Source organism: Gymnodraco acuticeps, unplaced genomic scaffold (assembly GCF_902827175.1).
Source record: "Gymnodraco acuticeps unplaced genomic scaffold, fGymAcu1.1, whole genome shotgun sequence".
Taxonomy (NCBI): Eukaryota; Metazoa; Chordata; class Actinopteri; order Perciformes; family Bathydraconidae; genus Gymnodraco; species Gymnodraco acuticeps.
Genome location: NW_022992037.1, coordinates 213,659 through 232,257, shown reverse-complemented (window position 1 = coordinate 232,257; position 18,599 = coordinate 213,659). Strand labels below are relative to the sequence as shown.

Here is an 18,599-nt window from a genome sequence, read left to right as displayed (position 1 = left end):
ACTCTGCTCGTGGCAAGGATTTCACTATAAACATGCTGGTTGATAAAAAAAAATGGGTAAACCATGAGTTCCATTCAGTGATTATACTAGACCAAATTGCCAACTGAAGGTTACAAACAACATTTAAAATAGGAAATTAACTTACAGACAAAATTATTGTAGCTTAAATTAGATATTTTAAAGAATTTGTGTCACCCTTAATGCTACATTTTTACAATTAAAAGGGTACAGAAACTGGAATTTAAACTCCACTACATCCCTAATGTATATGGGGCAGTTTTTTTCTTGCTTGGTTGTTGCCTGCTTTCCTAATGATTTCTCTACTTTTGCAGGAGGCATGGACTCAGTTTAGTGCTCCCTCTGAGAAACAACACATGCCTGGAAACCATGCCAACTTTTAACAAAATATTCACAAACTTATAAATAAATAATGAGGCGTAGTCCCAGTTTAGATGTTAGTTATAGATATCATAAGAAATAAGCCAACAACCTAAAAAAACGACTTGTAAATCTTAATAAAGCTGATCATAAAACAGTTTTATTGAAAATACTCGATTTAACTCGGAAACACAGTCAGCGTCTTTTTTAAGGGAAAAAGTAGTAATTTCTTACCGTAATTTATGGCGAGAAGAGAGAACTGGGCAGGTAGTTACCCATTGCATCAGACTCCGCTTTCGTTTTATAGGAAAGAAAATCTCTTTTTTTGTTACTGTAAAATAGGATGAGAGGCAATTGCCAGCGCACGACAGTGAGGTTTTTTTTTCGCGATGCAGTCCTCCCTCGCTGCAGTACTTCAGGAAAGGAGAGAGCGAGAGAGGGAGAAGGTGCGAGGGAGAGAGATAGGGAGGGATGGAGAGAGGGAGACGGGGGGTGTAATCAATGATTGTACTTCATTGAGTGATGCGGGTAATAATTCCGTCTGATGGAACAATCTAGTTAGGTGACTGAATGACGTGGAACACTGCAACGCATGAATGCTAAAACAGATAAGACATTTCTGTAATTAAACAGGCAGTGTTTCGTCCATTCTACATGGAGGAAACAACACTAGGGTGTGGATGGGAACAACGAGAATTAGTGTAGGGGAAGTGTTAGTACGCTACATTTTGCTTCAGGGAAAAAGTTGTTATTCTAGGCAAAAACTGCTGCGTAGTTGAAAAGTTTTCGCACCGTAGGTTTCATTCGAATTTGTTTGCAATTCAGTGTATTTAATCTTTAGTTTTATTAGCTGGTCATACCTGCTCTTAAATAAGTGGAGCTGTCTGAGACCTCACCATGCTTTGCAGAGTCTGGAGACGCAGAACGTTGCATCCATAGACTGTAGGTTGCATCTCAACCACTGGTTCTGTCCAGGTTTTGTCCGTGGTGCTGACCGGCACCTGAACGTCTCATCGCGCCAGGTTTGGTAGCTGATGCCTTAAAGAACATTACACATTTGCCAGTTCTGTAAAAAAACAAAAAACAGGTGCATCATATTTAAGTCCTTCCAGATTATACCCTAAATGAAATTCAAACATAATTGTCTGCCCTTAAAATAAGGACTGTTTTATGTATTGTCACAAATATGTGCATAGCCAACATGACCTTGTTTTAATGGCATACAATAAAAACAAGGTCATTTAATGGTATAAAATAAAACCCTTGAGACTGATTTGAGGCATCCTACTAAGACTACATTATATAAACCTAATACAGAGTAAGGCTTTGTATTAGTAATATGTAGCAAGTCTTGCCATAAACCAGAGGACAAATAATAATAAGAGACCTTAAGCCATGAGCCTGAATTCAGACCCTTCAATAAAAAAATTTGTTCAAAAAACATTATCTTTAGAAATACCTTTTATATATACAGTGGTTAGAGACCTTCTATCATCACAGGCCACAGGTGAATGTGTTGGTATGACTCCTGTATACATGTACAATTATTTGTATTAGTGTGCCACCCTTGCAATATTCTGAATTCATATAAAGTAGACTATTTTGTGTTTTACTCCATTGCATAATTAATTTCACATCCTAAAGTAGCCTGTAAAGAAAATAAAGTCCTTGTTTTTCATTTTTAACACAGCAAAACACTCTTTTTATGCCCAAAAATATTGAGTTATACTCTTGAGAAACACTACACAAATATTATACAATCCTGTAACAACAATTGCATAACCAAACACAGGCTCTAAGAGATAAGTAGGCTCTTTAGATGAAGTGTTTGACAGTTACTGCCTGTGTGCCTGCTCTGTCAAACCCTAACGCTTCTGAAACCTGTTAGTGGTTCCTGGACGAAGAGAGGGCGCGAAAAAAAGGAGATGGCGGTCTGATGCAAGCACTGGGACATTCAGCCTTTCAGTATTCACATCATTAAAGCCTGCAAACTGCACCGGCACAACCAGTGAGTCTCGGTCCGCTGGAGATATAACCACCAGCAAGCTCTTTGATGTATTACACTGCATCTATTCTGCTCCCTTATTCTCAATTTTAAAATGAAAACTAGATCTCGAGCACTCCATGTGAAAATGCTTAACATGTAGGACATACAGTAAACAGTGCAGCCTGTGTGTTTTTGCTTACCGAGTATAAACACTGAAACATGGCTTTGACGCTGGTTGTACATCATAATCACAACAAAGGATACTAAATAGGATTGTAAATGATGCATATAGTGTACACAAAGACCCACACAATACAAAAGTGTGCAAGGGCACACACACGCAAGTAAATAGAAGGAAAGGCATCTATATTTATCCTCTGAATTTGATGATTCACATAGCAGTGACCTAGGGCTTGGGACACTCTTTGCTTTTGATTCAGAGTTGGGAGACTAACACCCCTCAAGCCATAAGACTCCATTTACTACTGCTGTAGAGCTGAGGAGCACTTAGCTTAATGTACGGGACAGTAGAATGACCCTCACACACACACACACACACACACACACACACACACACACACACACACACACACACACACACACACAAGCACGCACACACACACTGCGCATGCCAAAATGTTCCCCCTCTCTTTTGTTGCAGGACTCTTTGTCATATAAACATGCACACAAGCAAGAAAGATGATCATGAATTTAAGTGTATTTTTATCATCGTAAAAAGCACAATACGTTTGATATGCATGTCAAGCCTGCAGGATGGATACTGACATGTAAGAAGAATAGCTGTTGAGGTCATGAATTTACATGCCACAGTAAATGTATATTGGTGGTATGTAATAAAAAAAGTAACCATGTTGGAATCCCATAAAGCTTGGCTGGCCGAACAACTTACTATGCCTGACAATCTATCGCATCTTTGCTGCATGTATTACAAAATATATACTATTTATGCAATGCATGTGTGTCCCCTACTGGATTTAGTTTTTTGAATCTCCTTTTTTTAATATGTACTCTTCTGCTGAGACGTGTAAATATAATACCTGTGGTGCCAGCTTTCCTTAAGAAATGATAACAGGTGGAGGTAGACTGCGACTGCATGCTGCTTATCGTCATCCAGATTATAAGAAACGGATGTGGACACTGATGGTAATTGTTTCTGCCCTGTGTAGATAGAGGCTCGGGCTAACTGATTTAGTCTCTGTCTTTCCTCTTAGCCTCCACTGCTCCTCCGCACTAACATGGCTGACCACTTGGATGGAGTCAGCATTTCTCAAACTATGGAATAAAGACAAAATATATGCATCCTTGTTGTCTTTTACCTGGTTTGTAATACTATCTTTGTGGGAACAATGCAGCCATGATGCATTTATAATTGTGGGCAAATTCAGTACACAAGCATTCCTAAAGCAAAACAAAAGGACACTGGTGTCACTGATAGAGAGATGTGATGGATTAGAGAGGCCCAAGGGGGAAGTCCTGGTCCATCAAAATGTAATGAAAACTAATTTGGAAACAGCAGGCAGCTATGAATAACACCAAGATGAGTTTTGGTAACATTGTGTTCAGTGAGAGGTCATCATTGTCTCATATGAGAGAAAAATGGGTTGATAACATTACGATTGATGATAGCACATTAGTTGTTGTCTTCAGGAGTTATGGCTGTCTGTAAACACGTCTGACTGAAAATCGATCAAGGGCAGAAACAATTTGACACCAAGTCTGTAATCTAGTTTCACAACTGGAACGCATACAATAAAATTACACAAACACAAAACAATATACAGGACTTCACACCTTTTGGGGGGATCAGTTAAATACGAAAATGCAGTGAAAAATACAGGAAAAAGTACTGTAAGAAAAGTTCTCTCACAAAGTCAATTTGTACAGGCACAGACAATTATTTCCTAATTTCTGTTCTGTCTACCATTGCAAGGTCCTGAATAGTCTAACGTACCTGAGCTATGGGAAGAAAGTCAAATGGATTGTGATTATTGTCCTGGAACAGATTGAACGGGCTACGAGAGAAGAGTGTGAGCTGAATCCCATTTCACACACAAGCCTTGTGTGTTTCTGTTGCTGAAAGGGAGGGAGGTGAAATCTACAAAAAGGGATCTAAAGAAGGGCTTCAGGCAAACTTGCTTTAATCCAACCAATATCAACAGTATGGCTTATTACCTTTGTCTGGATCAAAAGAAAAACACTATACAGAGTGGGTAGACTATAGACATCTGTCTCTATTGTTTTTAAACTCAGTTAGACTATTGTGTATTATTTCATCAACATCTAAATGTGGTTCAAAAGACCTGCTGATGAGTTCACGGACTGTATGTGATTTGTACTAATCATAACAGTGGATTTTTTGCTTGATCATTTAATATTATTCATTTTAAATAAGCATATTATTTTATGGATAATTTGATAGACTGTAAATGTATTTTTTTTGTTCACATGAGGCAACAAAAAGGATGTGATTAATGGTACAAAACATTAACAACAAACAAACACAAAAAAAGAGGTTAAGTAAACCAGACCAACAGTTGGCTTTTATGTATTGTTCTTTTGAAGTAAGACAAAAACAAAGCCTTCCATAAAGCATAGACACACCTTGCAGTTGTCTGTGTCTAACCAGATGTTGTTGTAATGACTGAATAAAAGCAGGCAAGCATCGAAAAATGTGCAGTTTAACATCAACGGCACGATGAAAAACCAGAGCACCTAAAACCAAGTTGGTTTTTGGATGACAAAATAGTCACCCTAAAAGAGAAACTGTGATGAAAACATCTCCAAAACCTTTCAAAACATGTGAATCATCTGCTCGAAAATGGAAATAAATCATCTGTGAGAGCTACAGCTTCCTGTCATTCAACAGGAAACTTTCACTCCCCACAGAGCAGCAGGATTATCCTCTGTGCCTCACGCTTCTGGTTCAAATTCACAGCCTGCGTCAACAGTCAAGACAGGTAATAATGAAATGTGTGTGGGTGTCTTTGCCAGGCGGTGCTTGCAAAATATGATCATTTTGTTTATTTATAATACATATTTGATATGGAATGTTTCAGTGTGAGACCTGTTCACGTTGAAACTGCTGTTTCTTAAAGGGGTAATTACTGCACTGTCACCATCTCACCAATGTCACAACCACACGTTCCCCCTTTCCAACGTCAGCCTGCAGGTTTCAGAACAATGCTAACAGGACACCTTGGGAGAGTGAAGTACTCAGAGCCAGGTGGTGAGGAGGCTCCCGCCCAACAGTACTGTTTGCAGCTCTGCCACGGCTGAGAGCGACCATATGTCTATTCTCTCCAGAGAGTCCGTCCTAGCGCAGGACTGCCAAGCCGTGAGTCCTATCCCACATATGTGCCTTAATACTGTCAAGCACTGGGTCTTCAGGGGGTTGAGACATTGCTGTTATTCAGTTTTTGAACCATTGTTTACTCTGTGTTTGTCTTTGTTAACAACAGAGAAATGGCAACTGATAGTTTCACAGGGTGGTGGTATTCCCCTCGGAAACTTAAACCCTCTTGGGAAAGATAAGCTTGCTTCCTTGTGGCAATGTAATCAGTTAATCTTTGTTCAGCACGCCAAGCTACTGTGATGATACACAGATTGGAAACAATGCTTGCTCCCATATGTGATATATCAATGGGCACTGAATTGAAGATGCCTATGTGTTTCAAACACCCTTATTGGATTGTGAATAATAAATGAATGACAATCCTAGTTTTACACAACAATGTATAAATAGGTATACCTTTACCATTCTTTTTTTTCATTGTTGTGAAATACTAGATCCTATTGTGTGTGTGGGGGTGTGTCTGTTGGCAATAGGCTACGAGTCCTCCTAATATAAAACACAAAAAGTACCATATTACTCACTTAAGCTGGTGCTGGTACTGGATTTCACAATAATCGTTAACCAAATGCACTTTATTGTCAAAATCACAGAAAAAAGCTGAAGTGGACCTTTTTGTTTGTACTGTAATGCAGAGCCATATAATAGCCATATAATAATCTCTCTATATGGCGCTGCTGTAATGGTTACAGCTGGGGGACTCAGCGTTGTTCCGTTTACCGTTACCACGGAAACATTGTACCCAATGAGAGTTGATGTAGCAGGGTGCTGTGGGAACAGTAGCCAATCATAGAGTCTGTTGTTTAAGAGTCACTTGGTTTGAAATGGCAAAGCAAGCGTTTTCTAACTGACGGACTAACTTGGGAAACGGAGAAGTGTGGTAGACTGCAAATACATATAAAAAAGGTAACTTAAAGATTTCAGAAAGTAGCGTAAATGTACACCTATTTGCTGGGTAACGTTAGGGTACTATTTACTATAGTTATACTTTGTATCAGCGATAATGCTAACTCACTTGCAGTTGCTCCATGAAGTGTGTATCGAAAGCACGTTTATTAAATATGTGACGTTTGCTTTACATTTTCTTACAAAACTACGTAGCTAACAAATCATTGATATGTCAGTTACTAACATAGACTTTATATTTAAAGGTCAGTAAGCAAGAAATATCGTAACTTGCAGTAACTGTAGAGGAAGTTGCACTAGCACATGTAAGTCCTGTTTTGTAGGCTGATGTATGGTAAAGTGTGTTTAGTTGACATTACAGGTGAGGGTTTACATGTTGCCTACCAAACAACCACGTGATCCAGCAGCGTCTTCCTCCTCAGCTTCAAACAGTCTGTAGAAGAGGGTTAGCTTGCAACCAATCCCTTCCTCCCATTTAGGGACCATCAATACATTGTCGTTGAATTACAATGTTAAACCAATGTTATTTATTTCAATACCTCCGTGCAAACTCGCCAACATTAGTGTAAATAATGCTAAAATAATTATAATAAATGTGTCTTATGTGGCACCCATTTTATTAAAAACACACACAAATATAGTTGTATCATATCCACCTCTTTTTATTGGGTTTTAGTGCTTCTTCTTAATAAACATTATCATTTTCTCTATGATTTAAAATAACCACACCTATACACCAACATATATTTGTAAAGTATTCAGAATCAAATTAATTTAATATAATATACTGCTATTTATTGTGACTCGGTGTGCACGCCATTGATAGTTTGTGCTCTAGTTGTGTCCTTAAACTTACACATTCCATCTTTTTACATTTGTAAACATGTTTGTGTCTAGATGTCCTCAGACGAAGAGGAACCGACCAGTCCTGTTCTGCCAAAGGACTCTGATCGGGGGAGCTCTGTCTCCTCTGAGCTTCAGGTGGATAAAGAAAAACAAAAATGAATGTGCCTTTTATGATTGTCACATCTCTCAGATCTGGGAAATATATCCCCAAATTGTTGATGATGACTTAAATATAATAATGTACTTATAACCAATAGGAAACATTGCTATGGAAATAAGATACAGACTGTAAATCCCTGTATTTATAGATAGATATAGTCATTTATGGACAGTTGAGCCCACTTTTTCTTTATCAATTGTTTATGGATCAACAGGATGAATATGAGGAGCTCCTCCGCTATGCTGTGGTCACCACTAGGCCTGACAGACCCACCAGTTCTCACGTGCAGCGGTTAGGCACCTCCCATCTATCTGCAGAGGCTCGGTGTTCCCAGAGAAAAGATGACACCAAATCAATGCGCCCAGCAGGTATCTTGGGTTCCCCTTGTATGTGGGGCAGACACACACACACACACACACACACACACACACACACACACACATATATATATATATGACACTACCCCCATCAAATGATCAGCAGTCAAAAAAGGATTTGGCATCGCAACATGGAATAGGTTATGTTTATCAGCCTCGTATTTTCAGAATCTAACCCAAGATGCATAAGATAGTCTGTCAGATTTTACCCCCTATCTGTTTCCCCTACGATACCCACATCTTAAACAGTCCATCTCCCCCTCCCCAGCTGCAGCTCTCATTGGAGGTTTAGTGCTTTCACTGTCATGGAGTAGTGCACTGGGATGTAGAGAGCAGACGGCCGATTGGTAATGATCTCCTGGCTCTCTGCCCGCACTGCTCTTTAGAGTGCAGGCTTTCTCTTCCCCCTGCAGGATTTAATTAAGATATTGACTTAAATGCATTCCTGGACGAGGAGCCATGCTCATCTTATTCAGCATTCTCACCATCACCTTTTTTGTTCTTGAACTGTCTTTCTGGCTTTCACATTTTAACTTTGAATTTCACTCACTTTTTCCAGGTTAAAAATGTATTCAAGCAACATTCCCTCTTTAAGTATTTACCATTGTACCTTCCTCTCTCTTCCTTGTCTGTTGTCAGATACTGCGACTCAAGCTACAGATGGAAGGCATTCGAGCAGGAGTGTGAGGTCAACACAGGTCTCCCCCTTAATTGTTGAACCCTCCACACACTCAAGTGCCTCTCAGGGTAAATTTAATAAAATAACCAAAACGGTTGGGCCCGATTTTATATTAATGATATAACATACGTTTTTTTAATTCAAAGGTCACACAGTTGCAATATTTCGAATAATATCCTTTTTTTTCTGCGTTTCTTTTGCCTTGCCTTCCAGCTGAGGAGACGGCAGGACGGTCGTCTAGCAGGGCGTCGGTGCCCTCTAACGCTGCCTCAGAGAGGGGACCGACGGTGTCTGAGGGGTCCGGGTCAAACAGCCCAGACCCCCTCGAGTCTGCTGTGACAGAAATGTTTATCTCGGAGGAAAACATAAGCAAGATGGAGAACATTCTTGATACGTGGAGCAACAACCTGAAGGTCAGTGTGCTCTCTCATACTGTAGAACTGTCCCTACACACTCAATCAATGTAATGGCCCTCATTGGCTGACTGCTTGAGAGCGGACCATAGATAACGGCGCAGGGCTATATATAGGGCTCTCACAATGCTGAATAATAATAATTGCGACAGTGTGTTTTAGCAGTTTACAGCAGAGTCGACGCAAGCTGGCAGGTTTGTTCTTGATATACTGAAATGAGAATTGAAGTTATCCAATATACAAATCTATGGTACAACAGAGTATTATTTTAACTTTTATCAGAGCAATCTAGAAGCAGTTTGCTTTTATGCAGTTTGTGACATAGATGTTTTAGTTTAACAGAGGTTCATTTACACAACCTAAAATAAGTAATGCTGGAAATTGCTGAAACGCTTTGATTTTGTTTATTTGTCACCAACACAGTTAGTTTCAGAGTATATCTAATGATAAATAATGTACTGGTTTGAGCAACTGAAATCTGCATGCATGTATTCAGCTTATATTGATATTTCCCACACTCATGCAATGAGACAGTTTGACTGAGATAGATTAAATGTCAGTAATACTGTGGGCAATTTACGTAAGTGATGGTGAGGAGGAGGTCAGAGATTATAAAGGGAATGTAAAGTCCTAGAGAGGCTTACTGAATACGATGACAGCTCTTCTTTTCATGGCACCAGTGACCTTTTTATTGTGTCTCCCAGTGGAGTGGTTTTGGAGGAGGCGAGTTCCTGGACATGGGAAGTTGAGTTGAGACTCTTTCAGTTTTCTTGACTCACAGAACGTGTTGTCTGCTGTTTCACCTTCGGGATAAGCCACACATCTTGACATTTGTGGATAATAATAAATAATCCTTATATTTATTTAGCGCTTTTTTCAATGACTCTCAAAGCGCTCCTTACAAATACACATTACACACACATAATGGTCATGTACTGTGGACAATACCCACAGGAGCAAATTCAGGTGAAGTGTCTAGCCCAAGGTCACAACGGCTTTACAGACGCAGCGGCGGCGGGTTTCGCCCCTTTGATCTGATAATCAATGCACAGCGCACTGCGCCACACCGCCCATCTTCACACCTCGAAGTCATCAAGGCGCTTTACAAGTACACATTGATATCATACATGTACTGTGGACAATACCCACAGGAGCAAATCCGGGTGAAGTGTCTTGCCCAAGGACACTACGGCCTGACGCAGTGGAGGCGGGTTTCGAACTGGAGTTACCCAACGCCCCCTTGATCTGATGATGAAACGCACAGCCCACTGCGCCACCCCGCCCCATGAGCGGATGTTGATTATGTTTGACCGTGTAGAGATTGGTAGACAAGTGTTAACTGCTCATGCTACATAACTTAAACATCCCCGGTTTAATTTCAAACATTAGATCTTTGTTGCATGTCATAACAATATCTCTCCCTTACTAGACTTATGTGTACACTAAAGGCAACATGATAAAGTGTTTAAGCATGTAGATATTTAGCTTAGGTCAAATGATTTGCTTCTAGAGCCAAATGTACTATATATTTCTGTTTTAGGGGTTGCATGTGGTAGCCTCTTCTAGACCTCTGTAAGGCACACCTGTCAATCTAATTTGAAATGGATTATATGTCCATATTGACTAAATCTGGGTAATGAACACATTGTGACTGTCCCACCCTTTATTTCCTAATTAGTCAAATGTGCTGACGGAGCTCAGGAAGTGGAAGCTGGCCTTCATGGAGAAACACAAGCTGGAGATAAGGAAGGAGAAGGAGAGGTATGAAGTCCAGTCAGCTGGCCTGAGATCAGAGATAGACGGCCTGAAGGGACTGCTACACACCTACGAGACCTCCAACCAGAGGAAAGACGAGGTGACTTTATTTTCTTTCTCCTGTAGATAATGTGCTGGTGGGTTGAATATGGATTCAGTATCAGACTAAGATGTTACCTTCTGGTTGCAGGACTGGGTGAGCTTATTCCATGTCTAAACTATCAGCCCCACATCTCTTTGTTATTGCACATCATGTCTCTAATTCTTATGTGCATTAAGAACTTGAGAGAAGTTCTGGTGACAACTTTTTCCTCATTTTAGACTGACAAGTCTGGTTTTTCCTCCCTCAGGTGATTACGAACCTGAGCCAGGTGCTGGAGAGACAAAAAGAAAAGCATGAAAAAATGAGGGCCTTCACCCACTGGAGACTGAAGCTCACTGAGGCCAAAGAGGAGGTAAACTGATGGCCTTGTGATGCTTCCTACAGGCTTTTAGTACAACATTAAAGTAACGTGTGTGTGTTCAGATGAGCATCACATGTAATATCTCAACATCTTATGATCGTCTATGAAGCCTGATTTAAAATCCTCACTTTAGGGTATGGTCTGGTTTGTCAGGTTTAATCACAAAGTTAAAAAAATATTTGTTTCGTTGTCTTTTTATACATGCTTTTTTAGGGAAATACATGTCAAATGAATGGTAGTAAATGTATCTTAAAATTGCTAGATTACTGTTAGTGCAGTTTAATGGTTTATGCTAATGACAACTCTCTGCATGAGTTACCGACCCATGCATCACTAAGTCACCGCACACTGAACATGCATATGCCATATTTTTCACTAATATTCCCTCTCACAAAATGTACACGTGTGATTCTGTACATGCACCAATGAGCAAGATGTTCCCTCTCACACCATAATGTTATCAAACTAACAAATGCGTTACATTTACAAAATAGCTGTTTATGCCATTTCTTTAAAAAGCTAAATATACTGGAGGACATCATTTTGGTCCAAACCATTGCCCAGAAGCGCCACAAGAGAGAATGTACCGCACCTGCACAAGAAGGAATTATGGGTGTAATTGGTTCCTTGTGAATATTTTCATGGTGTTGTGGTTCCCTGCTAGGCTCATGCTGCTCGGGTAGCGCAGCAGCACTACAATCTGCAGCTGAAGAAGAAGGTGTGGTTCGGCTGGCAGACCCTGATCCAGAAACACTGGAAGGTCAAGGTGGAGCGGGCCTGTCGCGCACGGGCAGAAGAGGTGTGCACCCGCCTGTCTGCAGAGTACGAGGCCAAGCTGGCAGAGGTAACAAATAAAACAGATACAATAGTGCAAGAGAATGTTTTGAGATATGCAAGTAAATACAAATTAAAAAAGATAGTGCAAGAAGAGGCTATATACAAGTCAAGGCCCGGAAGCACTATTTAGACACTATTTAGGCCAGCATAACGTACTTTCCACTTGTCCGCTCCGGCCACTAAAAATCTTGCTTTAAAAAAATAACTGGTCCTGTCGTATTGGTATTTTGAATAGCAATTTGATATGATACGATAATACTTTATTTGTCAGATCAAGTCTGAAATTTGACTTGCGTCACAGCAGCTCCATGTCCAACATCAACAGACAAGTATCCAGACACAATACATGAAACACAAACAACAAACATTTAACATAACAGCACAATCAGTGAGAGAAAACATGCTCAAAGAGCCTTCAGCGTGCATTTGATCTGGGATTTAGCTCTGTGTTTACTGTGAGGATTGACTGATGCACAAAGGAGTGCTTCAGTCTGACTTTATTGAATCGTGGGACCCTGTATCTCCGATTAGATGGTAGCAGTTCATATTCACTGTTCAGAACATGGTTTGGGTCAGAGATGATGTTGTTGGACAGCCTCACTAGGTTGTTATGATGTCTGAGTCATAGAGTCTCTGACAGGGTTGACCAACAATCTTTGAGCAATTTGTTAAATTGTTTAGTTTATTAACGCTACAACATAGCGTTTCGTGAGGCAGTTGTCCCGTGAGTGGGAGCGCGCTCGTTCACTACAGACTTTCTCGCCACCTAACCATTCGCCAAAATGTTTTTAATACCAGCGGTAACTGGCCAAGTGCCGGGCAAAAAACAATCTTCAAATAAAAGAATGTCACCGGAAGAGTTAAAGGAGAGTGACAGGGAGTAGGAGAAGAAGAGGGAGAGAAAGTTTCAGCCACACTGGCTTGATCGATGGAGTTGGCTTCAATATGATGATATAAACAAGGTCTTTTGTCGGCTCTGTACATCAATGCCGACCTATGCTGACAAGTAAGTGAAGAGTAGAAAATATAAGGTATATTGGCTATAGGGAGTTTAGGATAATGAAGGTTCTAATCTAATCTGTTACATAGCCATTACATTTCTAACTCCTAACGACAGGAAGGCAGAAAGCGCATTATACAAATAATAATACTCATAATAATGATAATAGCAGACATGTTTTAACAATGACCACAATATAATTATTGTAATAAACCAAATATGAACAATTGAGGAAAATGAGGAAGAACTGATGATTCAAATGTTGTAGTAATGTAGTTGCATAAATTACTATTGCAACAAATGTGTTCATTTTCTTCATTAGTAGTCGATTTCTTTGGACGAATGCTCTTGGGCCAGTGGTTACAATGGTGGGGCCAGTGGTTACAATGGTGGGGCCAGTGGTTACAATGGTGGGGCCAGTGGTTACAATGGTGGGGCCAGTGGTTACAATGGTGGGGCCAGTGGTTACGGGCCAGTGGTACATTTTACCCTTAATGTCTACCCCTGCAAGTTAATGGAATGATGTACTGTATTAGATAAATAATTAGCAAAATGAAAACAGATGAATGTTTATGGATGTTCTTTAAAAAGTTCAGGTGTTTAATAGTGTTATGGCCTGAAACAGTAGTGCCCGATACGAAACAGTATAGTGTCGCTGCATTGCTGAAATGATATGTGACTTTATTGTAAGAATCCCAGCCACACGTATCTTGATTTATAGATTGAGGTTGAATAGGGGAAATGTTGTTATTAGTGTTGTAACATATGGGGGCAAAACAAAAGCATAATAATGAAAGCAATGAAATGAACAGGTGTTTTAGGCAGTGATATATTCTGTGATGAATGATTGATTGTTTCCCTCCTCTGCCACCTGTCTCGCAGCACTGCGAGGCTGTAGAGGGGGCTCAGGCTGAGATTCAGAGACTGCGACTGGAGCGAGAGCGCTATGAAGAGTCTATGAAGAAAGCCTTCATGAGGGGCGTGTGTGCTCTCAACATGGAGGCTCTCGGCATGTTTCAAACTACAGAGGGACGACTGGAGCAACCGGCTCATGATCAGCACGGTCGGTAATTGAATGACATCACAAGCCCAGTAACTACATAAATAGACCCCAGCTCTTCAACAAAGCATAAAGGCATTGCGTCTGTGCTGCATTGATTCAGCTCAGCTATCAAGACGGAAAGAAACAACATTTCTCCAATAGAGTGCTGCTGCCACGTGCTATTGGCAATTGTGTAGATTTATGAATGAGTGGAGTGGAGGGTGGTCTTTGTTCTTTTCTTGAAGTCATTCACTGACTCATGTAATGGAAGAGTGAGTCAATGGATGTGCTGAGTGCTAACTAAGGGGTACTTTGAACAGGTTACAACCTTGATGTGACACTGAAAGATTGGCTGGAAAAGTGAAATAGCATTTTGCAACATTTATTGAATCATGTAATCGCTGCTCTTTAGGGGTATGTTAGTGTTGTGGATATAGGGTTAAGGGCTTGGGACAATATAGGACATTGGAATTCAATTTATTTTACACTCACACGAAGGTCCAAAGCAATAATTAATAGAAAGAAAATAAGACATACATTCAAGAAAATAAAATAAATAATCATCAAATTAAAAATATTTCCTCGTCTGTGTTTAGTGAGTTTGGATGAGTACCAAGTGCAGCTCTTTCTTGGCCTGGTAAAAGGCCATATGCTTCTTTACTCTATTGCATCCAAGCAACGTAACATCATATATCACGTCTAAGAAGTTACAACAATTGACTAAAATAATGAATCGATAACTTTACAACGACAAAACACATACTTTAACTTGTGAAGCAACTTAAGGGACTGATGCTGTAGTTTACAACACTGTTCATGGATTCTGTCAACATTCAAAACACCAATGAGAAAATGTGTTTTTCTCCAATGTCGTGACAGGATTATTTCAGAAGAGGATCACAGGAAAATCGTTTCTTCTCCTCTTGACTTTTGACTATCCTGTTTCTCTTGTTGGCGTTTTGACACAATCATATAAACCTTGGAGCAGACAATGGCACTTTCATCTGTAGCCAAATTGAAATGCAACAGGTCAAAACTGCTAATGTTCACAAGGCATTTAAACAACAAAGTAATAATAAGCTCAGTACTTGCACTGAAAGCTCACAGTGTTACACCATCACCTGCACACAATCCCATTAACACCAGTAAGGACATATCTAAGGTTTCATGCCTTTCGCACTAGATTTAATCAGAATACCTTTATTAGTCCCACAGAGGGGAAATGTGCGTGGTTACAGCAGGAAAAAGAGCCACAGACAGCTTAATGTTACATATGTTAAATATGTGACATACATTAAAAAAAAGTACTAAGTTATGATATAATAAAAAATGAAAAGTTACATAATTTAAAAAAAATACACATCCTGTAACAGTTCTTAGGATTTAGCAGCCAGGTATATATTACACAGTTATTAACGGCGTCTATATATATTGCACATCTAGCACATATTGCACATAGGTGGTTGGTATTTAACAGCAGCAAGTTACACAACTTACAATTTACAAAATACACACCTTGTAACAGTTCTAAGGATTTAGCAGCCAGGTATTTATTACACAGTTATTAACGGCATTAAACCTTCCCATCAGTGTGCAACAAGTCAGGATCAGGCCACGGTTCTGTTCTGCTGTTCTCAAGCTATTTCTGGTGAGCACATGGCTGCGGAAGATGGATCTCACTGTTTTTAGCTTGTGCAAATGAACTCTTGCATGGTCTTCTGTTCATCCATCTGCTTTCAGGTTTAATGAGTCTTGCAACCTAAAACGCATTTCATTATGTGGTGTGTCAAACTGCGACGTTAATTTAATTATCTTTTTCTTTCTCTTACTCATCCTCTTCTTTGCCAACCAGACCTCTACAAAACACGTTGATATATAGCAGATATATATATATGAGTTATGCATAATCAACCCTTGTGTTGTGTAAAAAAGCTGTTACCGTTCATGGTGTTCACGGGTACATTTTGACCCATGATTTATCTCAGTCCAAAACACACAAGAAAAATGACTATCATCCAATATTGTTTTAACTAGGGCTGCTCAATTAATCGTATTTTAATCGCAATTACGATTATGGCTTGCAACGATTACGAAAACAACGTAATCGAAATAAAACGATTATTTTTGTATTATTATTATTTTATTTGTTATTGGTTTGTCAGTTGAATTATACTTAAAGTTCAGGGTAATCAACTGTTAAAAACATACTGTTCAAAAAAAAATTCTCCAATAAATGTATGTTTTCAAAGTAAATGGATAATCGTTTTTAATAATCGTGATATCAATTATTGACCCAAATAATCGAGATTATGATGTTTGCCATAATCGAGCAGCCCTAGTTTTAACTACATCATAACTAACTTATTATTACTTATATGGCCCGAAACACATTACACCACATATGTGTATTTAGGTTCAAGTGTTAGTTTACATATTCTTTGAGAAAAGTCGAGTTCCGGTGGGGGGAGGGGGGCAGAGGGAGGAGAGACCAGGTGCATGTTGCGAAAAATTATTGTTACAGTGGATGAAGGGGGTGGGGCTGGGGTGTCTAAAGTCAAATATGAATCTTGATTGGGCCAAATTTGACCTCGAGTCACCCAAAACAATTCTGATGGGTCTCCCCAGACCCGAACACCAAATGATACACTTTATTTTTTAGAGACCTTCAGACTTGGCAAAAATTGTCAATCTGTTTTGTAGTGTTTATATAGCTGTTGTGGAGGATATCATGAAGCCTTGTTTGTTTGTTTCTGTAGATTTTCCACCTCCCCAGGATGAGCCTGGCTCTGCTTCATTGGCTCATCTGCCAACATTTCCCATCCCTACTTCCCGGTTCAGCCCAGTCCCCTTTGACCGCCCAGACCCTTCCCACAGTGAAGCAGAGGATATGGTGAGACAGTTTCCAATGAAAACTCTTTGACAAACCGTAGTTCCTCTATAACGCTTTTCAATTTCTTATCAAATATCTAATTTGATCAGGGAATCCACTTGTATAAAATGTAAAAACCCTTTGAATTGTGATAATATGCTTTTGTATGATCACCGATTTATTTTTCTATAACTGATCGTTTTTGTTTGTTGCTACAAATTCTGGCATCGCACTGAACTGTACTCATGAAGATGCCACTAAAACAGAAATGTTCTTACAGTATTTTTTAAATAAATAGTGTTCCTGTTTTCCCTTATTAATGTTTCTCAGAGGGGTTCTGGTGCCCCCACGTCCCGGGCAGAAATGATCCCTCCCACTACAGTAGTGCACAGCTCCCTGCCACTAGGGGGCGCTCCCAGTCACCACAAACAGGTTAGCATTACACAAACGGATCTATTGACTCTGGTACAACTTGTTTCAGGTAATGACACAGTGTCAAACCTTTCACAACAGCTATGTGAAACTATGACGCTTCAAATAAATGGTTATCAAAATGGTGAACAATGACACAGAATTAAGTTTAGAGCAAGTCTTACTACAGTAATCACATTTATACATGACACTATAATGTTTATGTTTTTCAGGGGGGTGGTCGTGTCATCACAGCCAGTCAACAGAAACCTTTAAAGACGGTAACGGCTCGCATCACTGCGCGCTCTGACGTCTTGAAGGCCGCACGCAGCAACCTCCAGGTGATGGGTGTGGCTCCGCCCATGAGCTCTGTGATCGTTGAACGCCATCATCCTGTCACTCAGGTACGGGACAGTGTGCATCACCGCTGTAAGCCTGTGTTATGTTGTGTGTTCACCCAATGATGATCATTTCCTGTTGCTTCTCTTCCAGCTCACCATTGGTCAGGCCACAGCTGCTAAGTTCCCCCGTCCCTCCAAACAGGTCCAGCGCTCCTCCGCAGGCAGGAGCTCCTCCAGAACACACAACAACACGTGCCAAGTACACTCCATCAAAGTGGTTGACTAACCACACACATATCTCATGGAAAGTGTTCTTCACCTAGTGACATTTTAAATGGTTACACATCCTGTGCAACAAACCTAGAAATAGTTGCCATGACATACATTTGGTCCATTTTATTTTGGGGTGAATTTGCCCTTGTTGTTTGCATTTTTTGTTTTGCTTCCTCTCACGAATGTGTTTCTTTAGCAATAGAATTTTCTCTCAGGAAAGAGCCACACAGATACAGGTGTTTAGAAATGCACTTGGAAATGTTTTTGTTAATACCAGCTTGACGGAGTGTAGAATGGAAAAATGGACATGTATTTTTATAAAAACTTTTAAATTATGCACAGGTGAGACTGTACTGTAATGTTTTAAAATGCATGTTTTAAGTATTTATTTTATTGATGTTTTCTATTAAGACCGTCCAACACCACAAGTTGTTTTATTTACTAAACCAAAGCCATATTTTGATGATCTAAATAAATTATTTTACTGCTAA

At 39.8% G+C, this 18,599-nt stretch overlaps 2 protein-coding genes across 2 annotated transcripts in view; one reads left to right on the top strand and one right to left on the bottom strand.

The window, feature by feature from the left end:
• The window catches only part of sv2ca (synaptic vesicle glycoprotein 2Ca), a 38,314-nt gene extending 37,525 nt beyond the window's left edge, over positions 1 to 789 (bottom strand). The window contains exon 1 of the mRNA XM_034201717.1: positions 613 to 789. The gene's annotated coding sequence lies outside the window, so the exon portion shown is untranslated. The remainder of the gene's footprint in view (positions 1 to 612) is intronic.
• A 5,741-nt stretch (positions 790 to 6,530) lies between these two features.
• On the top strand, positions 6,531 to 18,599 carry poc5 (POC5 centriolar protein homolog (Chlamydomonas)). The gene is made up of 13 exons (XM_034201704.1): positions 6,531 to 6,641; positions 7,539 to 7,622; positions 7,862 to 8,015; positions 8,664 to 8,771; positions 8,917 to 9,116; positions 10,795 to 10,971; positions 11,222 to 11,326; positions 12,000 to 12,179; positions 14,055 to 14,235; positions 16,971 to 17,104; positions 17,414 to 17,515; positions 17,728 to 17,898; positions 17,987 to 18,599. The coding sequence occupies exons 2-13, from the start codon at positions 7,539 to 7,541 to the stop codon at positions 18,119 to 18,121; spliced, it is 1,731 nt and encodes a 576-aa protein (XP_034057595.1). The 5' UTR covers positions 6,531 to 6,641; the 3' UTR covers positions 18,122 to 18,599.

Excerpts from the sequence above, each read along its gene's own strand:
- poc5 (XM_034201704.1), top strand. The coding sequence starts at position 7,539 with ATGTCCTCAGACGAAGAGGAACCGACCAGTCCTGTTCTGCCAAAGGAC. Across the intron at positions 8,016-8,663 it reads CAAATCAATGCGCCCAGCAG|ATACTGCGACTCAAGCTACA; the intron begins GTATCTTGGGTT and ends GTCTGTTGTCAG. Across the intron at positions 17,899-17,986 it reads GCCATCATCCTGTCACTCAG|CTCACCATTGGTCAGGCCAC; the intron begins GTACGGGACAGT and ends CTTCTCTTCCAG.